Source organism: Bubalus bubalis, chromosome 12 (genome assembly GCF_019923935.1).
Source record: "Bubalus bubalis isolate 160015118507 breed Murrah chromosome 12, NDDB_SH_1, whole genome shotgun sequence".
Taxonomy (NCBI): domain Eukaryota; kingdom Metazoa; phylum Chordata; class Mammalia; order Artiodactyla; family Bovidae; genus Bubalus; species Bubalus bubalis.
This window is the reverse complement of record NC_059168.1, coordinates 85,498,530-85,514,845: the sequence shown is the minus strand read 5'-3', so window position 1 is coordinate 85,514,845 and position 16,316 is coordinate 85,498,530. Positions and strand designations below refer to the sequence as shown.

Genomic DNA, 16,316 nt, shown 5'->3' with positions numbered 1-16,316 from the left:
TCAGAAATTAAATCAGTGATTTTTTTTGTTTTTTTCCCAAGCTGGTTATTGAATCAGGATGCTTTGGTTGCAGGAAACGAAATGATTACAAGTGACTAGAATAACAGGGGTTTATTATTTGACATAATAAGAATCTTAGAGGTTTGTAGTTTCAGGCTGGATGAAGCTGGATGAGCTTCTCTGATTTTCCTAGCTTCCCCTTTATGATCCCAAGATGATTTATCCAACAGCTCCTCATATAAGTGTCCAAAATAGGAAGGATGGAGACAGGCTTCTCACATTTAATTGGCCACAGTTTGGTTACATGATCACCTCTCAGCCAGTTGTTGGCAACACAGTGGAATGGCCACGAGTGGTGCAGAACAATCTAAGTTTCTCCCCCAGACTTGAGCCTGCCTTCATGGAACATAGTGCAGTCTGATTCTTGAGCAGAGTTTTGGCTGTGATGGTGAGAACCAAAGGGGGTGGTTCACCCAGGGAGTCAACTGAGAGGGTCATGGTTGGTTCCCTAATTATCTCCATACCTTTCATTATATAACTCTCTACCCATTGATATGCAATTACAACTTTATCTTATATTACATTCCCCTGTGAATTTAGGTTTATTTCTGGACTTTGTCTTCTGTTCTAATAATATGTTAAATTATGTCCCAAGACTGCATTCTTTTAATTACTGTAAGTTTTAAATATATTTTAGTATCTAGTAAGGCTTATGCCTGAGCTTCCCAGGTGGCACTAGTGGTAAAAAAAAAACCCACCTGCCAGTGCAGGAAATATAAAAGACATGGGCTCAATCCCTGGATTGGGAAGATCCCCTGGAGGAGGGCATGGCAACCCACTCCAGTATTCTGAAGCGGCAAAGCACACACACATGCCAGGCTTATGTCTACTTATTTTCAGTTTTCTTGGCCATTTCTGTTTGTTTTATAAATGAACTTTACAACCAGTTTGTCTAGGTTTGAAAATAATCCTGTTTTTTTTTTTTTTTAAATTGGAATTTTGTTTAATATATGGATGAAATAGAAATAGGAGGAGTAGGGTAATTGACATCTTTGTGAATTGTCCTGTTCATGAATAGGGGGGCTTGTTCAGTGTATTCAGGTTTTCTTTTGTGTCAGGTAGGGATTCTTAAATGATAAAAAGAAGCACACTTCAGGCTAAATACATGAATTATTTATCTTTCCACTTACCTGCAACTTGTTTGGTTGAAAGACAATTCTCTCGTTACTAGCTGAGATATTAGTGCCTGAGAGTTCCATAAACCAAAGAAGGGAAATTAGATAATATTTACTTTGGTACTTGAATTAGCCTCAAGGTGACTATTTTGTTCTTTAAAATATGTAGAAAATTGTTACTATTTTTTAAAATTTATTGAAGTACAACTGATTTACAAAGAATATTACTAATTAATATTTAATCTCCTATTCAACTTGCATTTATTTAGGACAAGAGTATGGATTTTCTTTTTAATATTTGAGCTTTTAAGTCAAATGCATCTATGAATATTCAGTTTGCCCAAATTTGGAAATTTACATCTACTAAAAAGATCCCATGCATTTTACTTTTTGTTTAAAACTTTACCTTGTACCTCATATTAGTCATTTCATTTTTCATTTTATAATCATCTTATTGAGAATAACAGTATCTTAATCAGTAAACCACTTTAATTTGAAAACTTGCTGTCTGACTAATCACTAATGATTTTCAATGCTTTCTTTTTCTGTTGTTGTTGTGTTGTATTTTATTTGTTGTTTGTTTATTCCTTTAACATCTTCTTAAGTCTTCATGCCTAAGTTACCTTAATGTAATTTTGGATGCCATTAGGTTTTGCTTCTCGAAAATTTTTAATCCACAAATAGTATGTCGTGTTTTCTCTGATTTTTCTTTGTTTTTTCTTTTTTTTTTAAATCTTACTTTATTTTGCATGTGCGTGTCTTTTGGTTTGAATGTGCTAAGTTGATCTTTTTTTGGTTCCATTATTTATGTTACCATCCATTTAAAACAGGCCACGGTGGAGTCTATCATGAGGGATAAGATGCCCAGAAAGGGAGGAAGATGGTGGTTTTCATGGAGGGGAAGAAACACCACAATCAAAGAGGTAAGCTTGGAAAACACAAGTGTTTCTGCCTGGCTCAGCAAGGGCTTGCGTGTCAGTGAGCAAAGCCGTCATACTGAGCCAGGAGCCAGCTCTGCCACCGTGCAGGCGAAGGCAGCGCAGAACAAGGGGAGGTGGAGAAGGACCGGGATGGGTGGGCAGAGATGGCCTCACCTCCTGGCTCTGTTACCTCTCAGCTTGGAGAGTGTGGTCAGGTCACTCCCGCTCTGGAACGTTTCTTCATCTATAGAAAAAAGAGATTTAACCTGATTTTTTTTTTTTTAACGTTTAAGTAAAATATCTACCTGTTGCTCATGAGAACAGTTTTAGCAAGGCAGACTTGTAGCGTAGACTGATTCCTGTTAGTCGTTTCATGTCAATAGCATGTCTAAAATATACATGACTTTGGTTTCTGGTTCTATAAACGCTTATACTTTTCTTCAGACCTTTGCCAGCCTCTCAGCCTATTTCTGGAAGTACTTTCTTTCTTGGCTTCCATGTCAGTGTGCCCACCTGTCCCCCAACCCCCTGCCCCAGGGGCTGTTTGTCCTCTGGCTCAGCTGCTGTACAAGTGGGTCCTCAGGCTTACCTGGTGGTGGCTCAAACAGTAATGAATCTGCCCGCAATGCGAGAGACCTGGATTCGATTCCTGGGTTGGAAAGATCCCCGGAGCCCACTCCAGTATTCTTGCCTGGAGGATTCCATGGACAGAGGAGCCTGGCGGGCTACAGTCCATGGGGTCGCAAAGAGTCAGACACAACTGAGCGACTAATACTACTACTGTTACAGGGTTGTCTTAGGAACCTCTCTTCTTCAAAGACTGCCTGTTATTCCCCAGGCAACCTCACCCACGCTTATACAATGACTCCATTTTTATTAACCAAGAAGGTATTTTATAATTCACATTAATTTATCAAATACCCAGCTAGGTAGATGTCACCACGTGGATGCATCAGCTCTTCAAACTCGTCATTTCTAAAAATCAAACTGATGGTTTTCTCGAGAGTTCTTCCTTTGCTGGACCACATTCAGAAAATGATACCACTGTCCGTCCGTCAGCTAATACTTCCTTTTTCCCTCACCCCTTTTTTCAGTTTATCATCCAGTATGTTGCTCCAGTTTTCCATTTCTCTCCATCTTCACCATCTTTTTCCTAGGATTGCTTGCAAATGGCCCATTTGTATCCACTCCTGCCTTTTCTTCTTCCTCATTCTCTGTAGTTGCCTTGGTCTTTTTAGGGTAATAGTCCAATTTGTATTGCTCCCTTCTTAAAAGCTTTTAGTGGATTCCCTGATTCTTAAAGACCAAAATCCTTAATATGGTCCACAGGCCTTGTGTATCCTGGCCCCTGGTTCCCTGAAGAGTCTCATCTTCTGCTGTCTCCCCCGCCCTCTCTGCTGTGGTGTCACTTCTACCCCAGGACCCTTGCATGTGTTACTTTCTCTGCCTGGTGTCCTTAGGACCCCTCTCATCCCTTTCTCTTAGTTATCTAGCATCTTAAATGGCCCTTCCTTGGCAGGTTGATCTGGTCTGCTGTTCTCTGCCCTCATGGCCCTGACTGTGAACTTTTCCTTCACAAATTTTGCCAGCATTTATAATTATACACTGATTAGTGTGGCTGTTGATTAATCCTCCCTTCCCCTCCAGACCCTAAACTCCATGAAAACAGAGACCACATATGGCTTTGATCCCTGTGGTCTCCCTAGGACCCAGAAGGACCCAGAGCAGATATTAGAAGGAATGCTGATCATACTTGGAATATAGTGTGAAAAAACCCCAAGGACAATAGCTGAGTTGGTTGTTACAAGAGTGAAAAAAAAAACCTCAGATGCTCAGTTTGTTTATTTCATTACTTCAAAGGGAAAGAGTCTGTTGGAAGTGTTTTTACCAAGATAACACCATTTTAGGGCATTTTCTGGTAGCATCCCTGAGCTTTTCTGACTGCCTCATTTCCTCCAAGAGGGTATAAACATGTTATAGCTAGCGTTCACTTTACTTTAGGAGACTTAAAGTGGAAAAGCCTTTTCTGATTCCTTTACTAGAGAACAGAACATTCTAGAATTTAGACAGAAGGCTATTTTAGGGACCTATTTTTTTTTGCAGAGTATCTAGAGTCTCATTAGTTGGAATTGAGGGGAATGCCAGCATGAAATGAGGAAGAGTTATGAAATATCTTTTAAAAACACTAAACACATTTCAGATAGACATGTATTTTTGAACAAGTCTAATAAAGAATTGTTAATAGCAGTGGCTAAGTTACCTGCCTCAACAGATAGATTAAACACTACTGGGCCTCTTTTCACATCATTTATCTGCATGCTTATAAAAAGCTAAAGAATTTTTGAAAATAGCTTGGACCCATCATATGTTAAGCTAGTCACCATGTTATATTGTTTCTGTCACTCATTTTCTTTATCAACATTAAATGCATTAACCTTCCTCCAGATCGAATGACTATAGATAAGGAGATGTGACTGTAAAGCCTTTGTCCCTTGACACGTCCGTCTGGCCTGTGATGACTTCCTGCGATGTCTGCTGGCAGGTGGATGTCTTCTCCCTCCCCTGCCTGCTGTAGGCCAGGCTCTGGGTTTATGTGTAGAATCTCTGTGATCCTTCTGACACTGTTAGGAGCTGCATGTCACCACCCTTGCCTTGCTGGTGGGAAAAAGAAACTCTGAAACATTCCATCACTTACCTGAGCTTTTTAAGCCAGAGAAGCAGGACTGGCCCAGAGCTCTCAATATTCCAAAGCGCTGGCAGTACATTAAGGGAGCATCTTCTATTAAGAGCACACGGGATTGAAAAAGAGAATGCGTCCATGTTTTTCTCAAGCAAAATATGGTGTGAAAATATTTTCAGGCATTTCTATCAGCAATTAGAAGAAAATATTTTGAAAGCCCCCGCGTATCCAAGCAGCCCTTGATAAAGCATTTGCATAAGCTGCCGTGATTATGGAGCCTTGGTTTGGTGCCACAAACGCTTATGGAAAACAGACTTATTTTTGTCAAAAATGTTTCTCAGCTCGATTGTAGATGACAGCTAAGCAAAGGAATAACTAGGACCCTTCCATCCCTGGGGGTGGGGTGTGCCATTGGGGAAGGCATGGGGGCCCTGCCTGGACTTCGGGAGCCCCTCAGGGAACACCTGCTGTCACGCAGGTGGTTTCCCTTTGCTGCGTCCATGATTCTCTGTCGTCTTCTTCTCCAGGAAAGTAAGCCAGAGCAGTGCCTGGCGGGAAAGAGCCACAGCACCGGGGAGCAGCCGTCACAGCTGGGCATGGCCACCAGGTACAGTGCCAGTCATCTTGGGGTGTTGTAGCCCCTGTCTGTGTCCAAAGTCAAGGCACACGCCCCACAGACGCTGATACGGTTCACTGCATTAGCTTGGGCCTTGAATTTAGACAGATCTCGGTTGCAGGCCTGGTGCTCTGTCATTTACTCAGTGACCTGGAGTAATTTACTGAAATTGATCTTCTCATAAATCAAATGGAAACACTCCATAGATACTGACTTTCTAAAGTAAATGAGATAATGTCACAAGAGCATTCCTCATGGTCTAGGAACGTGATAGCCCTCAGTCTGCAGAAGGTAATAACAAGGGTTGTGGTGATAAATAATGATATGGGTGATATGGGGATGATGTGAAAAGTGCCCCTTTTGCAGGAGCTTGCCTTTCTCTATGGTTTAATCACGTACCAGGACTTACTATGTTAAGTATTGATAGGGATTCATATGAACTTGGCCTAGCAGACATTAGAATTTGATAATACTTATCCACAGTAGTAGTGTTTTATCTTCAGGGTAACCTGCTTGTTATGTGTTTTTGTTTTGATGCTGTGGGATTTGAGGGTAACGCCTCTGAGGGCAGTGCCATCAGCCACTAATTTGATGGTGTTATTATATCAATATTGAGTGATCTGATATATTATAATAACTTTACAGATGACCTTGCCCTTATAGTATTCCTGTGCTTAAGAGAACCAGGATTGCATTTCTTATTTACAGGCAGAAAATTCTGACATATTCATTGAAGGCAAGCTGCCTACCTCCATCCTTTTATACCTCAGAGGCCAAGCCAGTGCCTGACTCAGAGTAGGCATGCCTTAAGTGTACTGTCACTGAGCCAATGAGATTTTCCCAATCTATTGTCCTGGGGAAGGCAGGTTTAGCTGTCCAGTCCTTGGCTTCCTGGCCATAGCTCTGTATCTGATTGATGTCATTTCTAGAATTCATTGTTGGAACTAGAAACGCATGTAGGTGTCACGAAGGAGACAGTCTGATTTCTTTATTGTCCTCTGTGTGAGAAGAGTGTGTAGGACCGGATAAAACTGCATGGCGGGGCTGGCTCTCAGCTGGGCTGTTTTTGGAGGACACCGTTTCTGTTCCTTCTGATGGTGCCTGGCACGGCCCCTTCCCACCCGCCCCCGTGCAGGTCTGCCCTGGAGAAGGGAGAAAGGTTGATGCGCTTGTGTGTTTCTTTTCCATTCTTCACCCTCTGTCTCTGGCTCATTCTCTGGAGAGGGGCTTTCCAGCATGATTATCTGGATACCTTTCTGACCCAGAATTTTAAAAAATATATTTTATTTATTTATTTGGATGCACTGGGTCTTGGTTGCAGCATGCCGAATTTTGGTCTTCATTTTTGGCATGCGGGATCTTTTTTTTTAATTGTGCCATGTGAACTCTTAGTTGCGGTATGTGGGATCTAGTTCCCTGATCAGGGATTAAACACTGGCCCCCTGCATTGGGAGCACGGAGTCTTAGCCACCGGACCACCAGGGAAGTCCCCCGACCTGGAACTCTGAGTGTACCTTGAGTGAGTTTGGAAGGGAGAGGGCAGGTGTGTTCAAGATGGAGCTTGGGCTAAGAGTGCATAGTCCTGAGCAGGTAAGGCGGTAACCAGATAGGAAGTCAGTGGGTTTTTGGTAAGTAGTTGTTTGAAGCAGCAGGCTGTACACAGCAGGCTTTGGAGTCAAGCAGATCGGGCTTGGAGTCCTGGCTTTGGGCAATTTCCTTCTGAATCTGAGCTAAGGAACAAGAATGATGTCCATGCCGAGAGAAGCCCAGGCAAGGAGACAGGAGCAGAGATGCCACCCTTCTGTCCCAGGCAGTTTAACCCAGCAGTTAAAACTGCTGCACTGGAAATGCAGGGAACATTTTGAGAACCTCTCTGTCCCACAGTAGTTTCCAAGCACAAGAGGCAGCGTGAGCCAGGACTTTCTCTCTAATCTTTGGCAAATCATCAGCCCCTCGGTGTTTTCTTCCGCCATCTTGGAAATGGGCAGGAGACTGACACACAACCCACACAAGTTGGCTTATCAAAGCTGAGCTCACAGCTTCATGGGAAAGGAGGTTCAGAGTGTGAAACCCAGGAGGGCCACACAGGCTGTGCCTGCGTCAGGAGGGTGGCTCTGTAGGATTCAGGCTTGTCCTAACTGTGCAGTTGCAAGTGTTTTAAAATTATACTGCGCAGTATGAGCCAAACGCAGGATGTCAGCCAAGTCCAGCCTGTAATATGCCAGTCTCAGACCTGGGAACGGCAGGCCAGGGGCTCAGAGAGATTTAAAAGGAGGGATAGAACACAACAGCGGCTGGTATAGGGTCTGTATTCTTCCTTCCAGCAGCAGTGTGGTGGCTCCTGGAGGCTGTGGGGTGGGCTGAGGGTGTGCCTAGGAGCAGGTCACTTCTGCTGCTCTTCCCCAGTTGGGAGATCAGCTGATAGTTTGTCTAAAGCGTTTTGGATTTTCTTAGTATCTGATACGATCTGCTTTGGCCACCTGATGCAAAGAAGTGACTCATTTGAAAAGACCCTGATGCTGGGAAAGATGGGAGGAGAAGAGGACAACAGAGGATGAGATGGTTAGATGGCATCACTGACTCAACGGACATGAGTTTGAGCAAGCTCGGAGTTGGCGGTGGACAGGGAAGCCTGGTGTGCTGCAGTCCATGGGGTCTCAAGGAGTCTGGCACAGCTGAGCGACTGAACTGAACTGATAGGATCCTATTCAAGTGTTTACACAAATGCTTTGCCCAGTTAGATAGAAATAGACTATTGACCACTCTGAGTTAGTCATGCTACATATACTTCTTTACAAAACCTAAGAAATGAAGAACTGACTCTTGGCGAAAAGGATTTGAGATTTTGAAAAGCCTTCTTACGAAGTTCTCCTGAGCAATATGCATCTTTTCATTTTTACTGGCATCCTCATCTGCTAATTAGATTCATGCAATTGCCTAGGGGAAAAAAGTGTTGGAGTGCTCTCCTAATTGACAGACTTGTGATTGACAGAACAGTCCTTGAAGTCTCGTAATTGAGCAAACAGCTTGTCACCATGCAAGTCATTAAAATACCATTGGAACCTGTACACTGACAAGTGCGAACTTCAGTGTTGTTCACAGCTCCTCGGCTGAACAGGGGTACTTGAGTGAGATGAGCCCTTTTGTTTTTTTGCCTGTCGCTTCTCACAGACAGCGCAAAGCCAGTGACATTAAGGACCATTGCAAGAGGAGGGGGCGGGGGCGGCCAGGTCCAAGGGTGACACGACCTCGGCCCCAGCCGGCACTGCCAGCTCAGGTGTACGGCTCCTGTCTCAGTTTCTGTCTCTGTGTTTTCCTTCCTGTGCTCCCTCAAACGAGGCTTGCTGCACTGATCGAGGGGTTTGGGGTTTTGTCTTAAAGCGGCAGATGGAGCTGAGAGCTCACCCGCTTGGCTTGTGCATCGCCAGCAGCGGCTTATGTCAATCTGTAGTCACTGTGAGCTTCGGTTCACGTTTGGATCTCATTTCCCTCCGAACTGTCTGCATGGAACATAAACATTTCCCGATTCAACAAGGGGCCTGTAGCTGCCTGTCCTAGGTTCCCACCCGGGCTCTGTTCAGGCTGCTTTGGCTCCAGGACCATGTGTACCTGTCTGTCTGAAACCTCTAGGCTGTTGGTTCAGAAGGGTCAGCATCGCTCTTAGGATCGGCAAGGGTTGGGATGGAGAGGGGCTTTTGAGTCATTTTACAGACGAGCCACGGAAGCCTGGGGAGGAATTCTGTGGTTGTGAGGCTTTTCCTGGGATGCGCGTCTGTTATCTACTGGCTCCTGGGATCTCTTGCTGCATGGGATGCTGTTTGCTTCCCTTTGCTTTAAGATGAGGAAATCAAGCCAGAGAGAAAATAGTCTGAGCAGGAAAACACAGCCTGAAGTTCCTGTGGTTCAAACCTGGGCTTCCCAGGTCTCCACTCTACCAGGAACCTGTCCTTGGTGTCATGGACATTGATTTGTCTACATGTGGCTTAGCCCTGCCATGGACCAATCAGGATTCTAGCGTGCTTTGTGGACATAGCTACCTGTCCCCACCCTTATTCACCATGGCTATGACCCTGTGATGGCCAAGTCTGGGACTTCAGCTGCGGTTGATCCGCACAGCTCCAGGCCTCCAGTCCAGCCAAAACCCAAGATGTTCTCTGCCCCGGGGCCTCTGGTCCAGCCACTCCCAGGACACCCTCTGTCCTCCTAATGCAGCCCTTGTCCTGCTCTGTTGTGATTATTCAGACAAAAGGCCCCAGGGTTCCGGGGCCAGGCTGTTTGCTGAATCCCCACGCCTGGCACTTTGATCCCTGGGTCGGGAAGATCCCCTGGAGGAGGCCATGGCAACCCACTCCAGTATTCTTGCTTAGAGAATCCCATGGACAGAGGGGACCCTGGCGGGCTACAGTGCACGGGGTCGCAAAGAGTGGGACACGACTGAGTGACTAACACTTCCACTTTCACTTCCACGCCTGGCACAGTGCCTGGAAGCATTGGTGGCCTGAGCTCCAGTCTACCAGCTCACTGCCCACTGGGGGCCACCCCTTGTAGGGCCGAGAGCAGGGCCCTGGGGAGGGGCAGCTCATTCCGGGTGGGGAAAGAGCTGGGAGAAACCACACAGAAGCAGGGTAACGGGCCTTCCCTTGCATCTCCCTAGTTCAGGGTGGTGTTGGATTGTAGGAACTGCTTCTGGAATGAACATGTGGGGCAAGAAAGCAACGAGCTGCAGAGGAAACACCTGGCCATTTTCTGATAGAAGGGGTGGGGAGGCAAGGGGGAAGGCCAGGATGCTGAGGACCAGGCGAGAACCCTGAGACACCAGGAGAAGCTGGAGTTTTGCATAAAGGGATGTGCTGAGCAGGAGGCTTTATGGGGAAGTGCACACCCAGGGCCTCTGGACTGGTTTGTTCCAGATCACTCAGCCGTCGTCACCCTTTAGCCTGACAGATGTTTAGGAAGCACTTTGGTGTTAAGGCATTTTTAAAGAAGACGGTCCTGGGAAGCAGGTCTATAGATTGGGGATGGTGCCATAGCAGGATTCGAATCCAGGGAGCAGTTATTTGCTGACATGCTTTATACAGGTTATTTGAAGAAAATGAGCCTGCTCCCCACCTGCAGCTCCCAGGCCCTTCTCCCTGCCACCCCCCGTGTGGAGAGGTCTGGAGCTTGACTTGTGTGCAGACGAATGAAGTGTGGCTCGTGGTCCGGGGCAGCCTGCTGAGGGGTTCTGGAGGAGAGTTGGGGGGGTCTTCCTTGGCTTCCCTGGCACCCGTTTGTAAGTCCTCAGAGTGACCTCGTTATTTGGAATTGTGTGTTTGGAGGGAACGAATGGGCTTGGACGTGTAGGAAATGTTTGGGCTCCTTGTGATTGGCCTGGCTGGCAGCCTGGATGGGGGAAGAGAGAATGTAGGCATCCTCCAAGGCTGCAGGGAGGACGGGGGGAGCCTCTCGGTTTAAAATAGAGTGATGATGCCAGCAGGCAGGCACCTGAATGAGGAGTGGCGGCCCTGGGTGAATAATGCAGGAGCCTCATGAATGGGATTAGTGACGGCATCTGCTAAGTGACCGCCCCAGGGACAGCACTCCGTCATCGATTCCTGCCTAATGCGTGTTTAATGGCTGCCCAGATGGACTTCCTAATTGGTGGTTACATCACTGTGTGTTCCAGAATAAAGCATGAGTCATCCTCTAGTGATGAGGAGCATGCAGCCGCCAAGCCATCCAGCACAAGCCACCTCCCCCTGTTGTCCAGCGTCAGCTACAAGAAGACCCTGCGCCTCACGTCAGAGCAGCTGGTGAGGGCCCTTTCCTCCCTCCGCCGGGACGTGGGTTCCGGCCCGGCTCTTGCCACCCGTGCTCGGCGGGTTCCATGGACTGGGTTCCCCCGACCCCGAGTCAGCCCCGAGCACCTTCTCTGTCCCAGTACCAGTTGCCCTCCTCCTTGGGCTCACATCCCCCCCATTTCAGTGCCTCCTGTCCAGCTGCACTCCCCTGTGTCTGCCCTGGAGGCTCCTTGGTCTCAAGTGTTGGAGGAGGGCAGCCTGAAGGTGTTTGTCTCGAGGTGTAAATGATGGATAGACCACACGTCACGGGGCTGTTTCCACTTTCCCGGAGATGTTTGTTAGGTCAGCTGCCTCTCCTGAATCGGGGGGGCAGCTCTGGCTCCCCCACTCCCCCACACTCGTGATGGGTTCCGAGAGCTGCTGGTAGCAGGGGGCCACCCTGATCACGGTGTCCTCTTCTGTGCATCTGTACCACCAGGATGAGTCAGGCCTGGACCCTGTTTCCCATGAGCAGACAGTGAGCGGGTGTCTCCGTTCAGCTGTCCCAAGAGTTTGTGGCGGCCGGGCCTAGCCATGATGCTGTTTTATGGTAAAAGAGAAGGGACAGGCCAGACTCCTGCAGCCCGCAGTCCTAGTGAAGCAGCTGGGTGGCAGGGGCCCTGTCCAGCAGTGCTGGGGTTGACCTGGATTCTGGCCGCCAGCTGGCTGGCACCTGAGGGCCCTGGTGCAGAGATTCAGAACCCCCAAAAGGGGCTTCTGCTTTCAGAAGCTGGAGTGATTTCCTGGAACCTGGCCTCTGTGCTTCTGGACCTGAGACGTGCTTGATAACTGAGACTGCTTTCTTCCAGTCTGTGTGGGTCATCATCCATACCCATGGCTGGTGTGGGGAACGTAGTTCCGCACTTGGCTTAGACTCGTTTCACTGGTCATGACCCTTTACGCTCAGCCGTGGCCAAGCAAGTACATCCCGGTCTGGGGTCGTGATTTCCCGTAGTGACCCCCAGGGCTGTCACCTGCCCCTGGGGGACGTGTCACAGCTGCCCTACACGTGGGCCTGTGAGGAGGGCTGGGGTTCAGGTTGCCCAAGTCCTGGAAAGAACTGTCCTCATCGAGAGCAAGGCAGGGATAGAATTGTACGGTGGCCTGGGGTGGTGATTAAAAAAAAAAAATAAAGTCCAGATCTGGTTTCTCGTGGAACGGAAACCACGTGTGCCCCCAGGCCTCACCCTCCAGTGGACACAGAGCTCCTGTCTTTCAGAAAAGCCTGAAGCTGAAGAACGGCCCGAACGACGTGGTGTTCAGTGTCACCACGCAGTACCAGGGCACGTGCCGCTGCGAGGGCACCATCTACTTGTGGAACTGGGACGACAAGGTGGTCATCTCTGACATTGATGGGACCATCACTAGGTGAGTCCACCCACTCTGGGGCTGTGGGCCCTGGGCCTGGAGGTGCGTTGGCTCCTCTTGCTGGGGCCGATTGGGGCTCATGTAGTTCAGTTTCTGGGGCTCCTTGAATTAAACAGCTGCACTGGGGGCTTGGGGATCTCTTCCCTCTGGGGCAGCAGCTCCCTGACATCATTGCTCAGTCTCAGGGTTTCTGTCCAGAGAGCAAGTCGTGTATCTCACTTGCATTTTTAATGAGGCTTCTCTGGTGCAGTGAATCAGAGTGAACTTTTTTTTTCCTTTAGTGATGCCCGCCTTTCTCTTTTTTTAAAAAAAGATTTTATTGAAGTATAGTTGAGTTACAGTGTTGTGTTAATTTCTTTTGTACAGCAAAGGGACTCAGTTGTACGTATTTTCCATATTCTCGTCCGTTGTGGTTTGTCACAGGATATCGACTGTAGTTCCCTGTGCTAGACAGTAGGCACTTGCTGTTCATGCAGTGCCCTCATCATTTAATTTTTCTATTCTCTGTCTTTATTCAGATCAGATACTCTCGGGCACATTTTGCCCACCCTGGGGAAGGATTGGACCCACCAGGGCATCGCCAAGCTGTACCATAAAGTGAGCCAGTAAGTCCATAGCTGGGGAGCATGTGGCAGTCTGCACACGTAGCCTTTCTTGCTGGGCTGGCTTACACAGACAGGCGCACCCTCAGCCAGGGAGAGTTGGCGGGGGGGAGGTGGTGGAGTGCACGGTGGAAGCCTGCCAGCTCCGCATTTGAATTCAGTACCAAAAGGCAAGAAAGGAAGTGGTCGGGATATTGAAAATTGATGGGGAGGGAAGATGGTTGCAGCCAGCTTCAGGGGTCGGTCGAGGTTCACAGTCAGGTGGGGACATGGTAGCCTGACGTTGGCCACAGGATGTATTTTAGGCTAAAAACGATCCCAATTCCAAGCAGGTTTGTGGGCCAGCCTGCAGGGCCCGTCTCGTCCACCTGGTCCGGGGAGCACTCCACTGAGGGGCCCGTACTCGGGACATCAGGATGGGAGCATGCATCTTGAGTTGCTCTCAAGTGTTGGGCACGTGTGTCACTTCATTCTTACAGTAATTCTGAGAAGCAAGTATTGTCATTTCTAAGCTTAGAGAGTTAAAACGATTGGTCCATATTCCCATAGCTGCTACCAGGCAGAACCCCCTGGAGTCCTGGTCAGCCCAGCTCCCGGTCCGTTGCTTCTGCTCTGGTTCATCTCCAGGGTCAGAGCCCTTGGGGTTTCCCTCCCCCACACCGGCAGGCGCTTAGTCCCACTTCTTCCATCTCTCTGTGGACTGGAGTCTCCCGCAGCCTCCCCATGGCTGGCTCTTTGCCTTGAAGATTAATGCACTTGTGAACTGTCTTGACTAGCCTGACACTGAAAACTGTCTCTATTTTTTATTCCAAAGAAACCCCTGTGGGTCAGGATATTAAGTAGCTCCCAGCCTGGCTGATTCTGGATTTTGGAACATAAATCTATTCCTGTTCTTACTGTAATGTTAAAAAAAAAAAAAAGGGTGCTGATGCTTTTTTTTTTTTTTTTTTGGTATTGATTTGTGTTTCTCTTAGGTTTTCCTACAGAAGTTATCTTCTTGAATAATGAAAGTTGAGTAGCTTACCAAAGAATGCCTGATCATTCTTTTGTTTGATCAGCTGGTTTAGAATGAGTCCGATCTGTGGATGAGGATCTGACAGTTACAGAGGACTTGTGGTGTTTTCATTTTGGTTGCACTTGAGAGTAAGGAGCCTGACACTTAACTCGTTCACCAAGTTTGATGTGTGTCCTCGTTGGCACCCACGGGGTTAGACCAGTGGCGTTCGGACCCTCGCTCCGCTTGGGCATGGCCTTCAGGGGCTCCGGACACAAGCAAGTGCAGGCCCCTCTGCTTGGCTCTCAAACCCAGCAGTGCTGCGTCAGGCTTCTGCTAGTTCCTGATTTCTGTGGCTTCGCCCCATAACTTCTTGCTCGACCCCAGTCTGACTTCCCCACCCCATCCTTCGTTTTCCCATCTTCCCACTTTTCCTCACCTGATGGCTCCTGCTTGGAGGGCCTTTACCTCTAATGTTTGCCTCTCATAGGTTTCCTGCCTGTAATACCTGGCTCAGACCCCATGGTTTCTCACAAAGCCTCTCCAGGCCAGAATCGATACTCGGGCAGCTCTGTGTTCTCCTCCCCTGGCCTCCCTGGTACCCAAGGGCTCACCCCATCTTGGTGGCCCGGGTGCCATCATGGAGTACTCACTCAGGCTGGACATGGCATCGACTTTTGTAGCTGGTTAGAGAAAATACCCATCCAAGCAGCATCTCACACGCCACCTCCTGCAGGTCTTAGGTAGCCACAACTGGGAAAAGTACAGGGATTGAGAACTGGCAAAGGTTGGGAGGTCGTTTCTGTTGATGTCATGTTTGTGGTTACACAGAGATGGGTTCAGAGAAATGTTCAGCATGCAGAGTACCAGGGAGCAGAGGCCATTTACTTGCGGGGTTTTGGACTGATTGCTCTTGAATTTCTGCTTTCTTTGAGTTTGGGTCCCTCCTACATTTTACACTCTGCAGTATTTTTCTAATGGAAAGACCAGTTGCAGATAACTGTTTACCTGGAAACAACAGAAAATGAAGGCAACTTTTATTTTTTCTGCCAGGTGTAATAACTTGAGTAAGTCAGTCCATGAGAAATTAGCTGTCAGGTTGATTATTACCTTGTTCACAGAGAGGATATAAAGCTTGCTTGGTTATCGATTTTAAAAAGCTGACTTGGTTATTGATTAAAAAGAACTCTAGCAGGTACAAATGGAAGAGATCGGAAGACTCCCTCATTCAAATATACGTGTTCGATAAGTGGAAGGAAAGAAAAGGACTGGCTCCTAAAATATCTAGATCATTGAGCCAAGGAGGATTAGAGAATGGACAATAATTGTTCTAATTTCCTGTGTTGCTTGATAAATATTGTGATATTCATGTAACCAAATTAGTGCCTCCGTGACTTAGCGAGAGTGACTGCTTCCTGTGTTTCCATAGATAAATTAGTTCATCTACGGCCTGAGGAATGCATCCTCTGAAGTCAGAATGGTGAGGATGGGAAGCGATCATTAGCAGACTCATTAGAATCTTTCTCCTGCCACAGCGGTTCTTGTCTTTCCCCTCAGGTTACTGCATCAGCATCACTGCCTGCCCGGAAGGGAGGGGTGTGGCGAGTGGGAGGGAGTTGTGGACCTGGGCTCGAGGGGCCGTCAGCTCCCTGTAGACCCTCCGATCCGTCTCCCGCGCCCAGCTGTAGTGCCCTCCTCTTTAAAGTGAGAAAGCGGCTTGCATGATCCCCTAGGTCTTTACTAGGCCAGCTGCGCTATGCCACTGGGTTGTGCGATTAAAAGTCACAAGAGGGTGTTTTGTTCAAACCAGTGCTCCATGAGAGCCCTGAGGATCTCACAGCCAAACCCCACTGTGCACCAGGGACTGTGCCGGATGCTGTGCGGGGTGCTGCCTACCCTCCGAGCGAGTGATGGGGACACCTGGTCTTTCACGTGGCTCTTCTGGGGGTTGAAGGCTCTGGAAAGGTGATCCCTGTTGTCACTAACAGGTCTTCCTCTGGTTAGGACATCCTGGAGCTGGTTTTCCAGCTAAGTTTAGAAACAGCCTTTGAAGCAAAACACTCGCTTGGCAAGGCCAGCCAACGAGGACAGCCAGTGGCATGATCCAGCCGTGAAGAGCATTTGCAAATCAAGGCTCGAATA

General features: G+C 47.9%; 1 protein-coding gene across 1 annotated transcript in view; it reads left to right on the top strand.

Annotated features, from left to right (window-relative positions):
• LPIN1 (lipin 1) overlaps positions 1 to 16,316 on the top strand; it is a 102,115-nt gene that overhangs the window by 67,494 nt on the left and 18,305 nt on the right. The window contains 5 exon segments of the mRNA XM_006073740.4: positions 2,006 to 2,098; positions 5,303 to 5,382; positions 11,057 to 11,183; positions 12,430 to 12,578; positions 13,097 to 13,183. Coding sequence (XP_006073802.3) covers positions 2,006 to 2,098; positions 5,303 to 5,382; positions 11,057 to 11,183; positions 12,430 to 12,578; positions 13,097 to 13,183 — 536 coding nt within the window.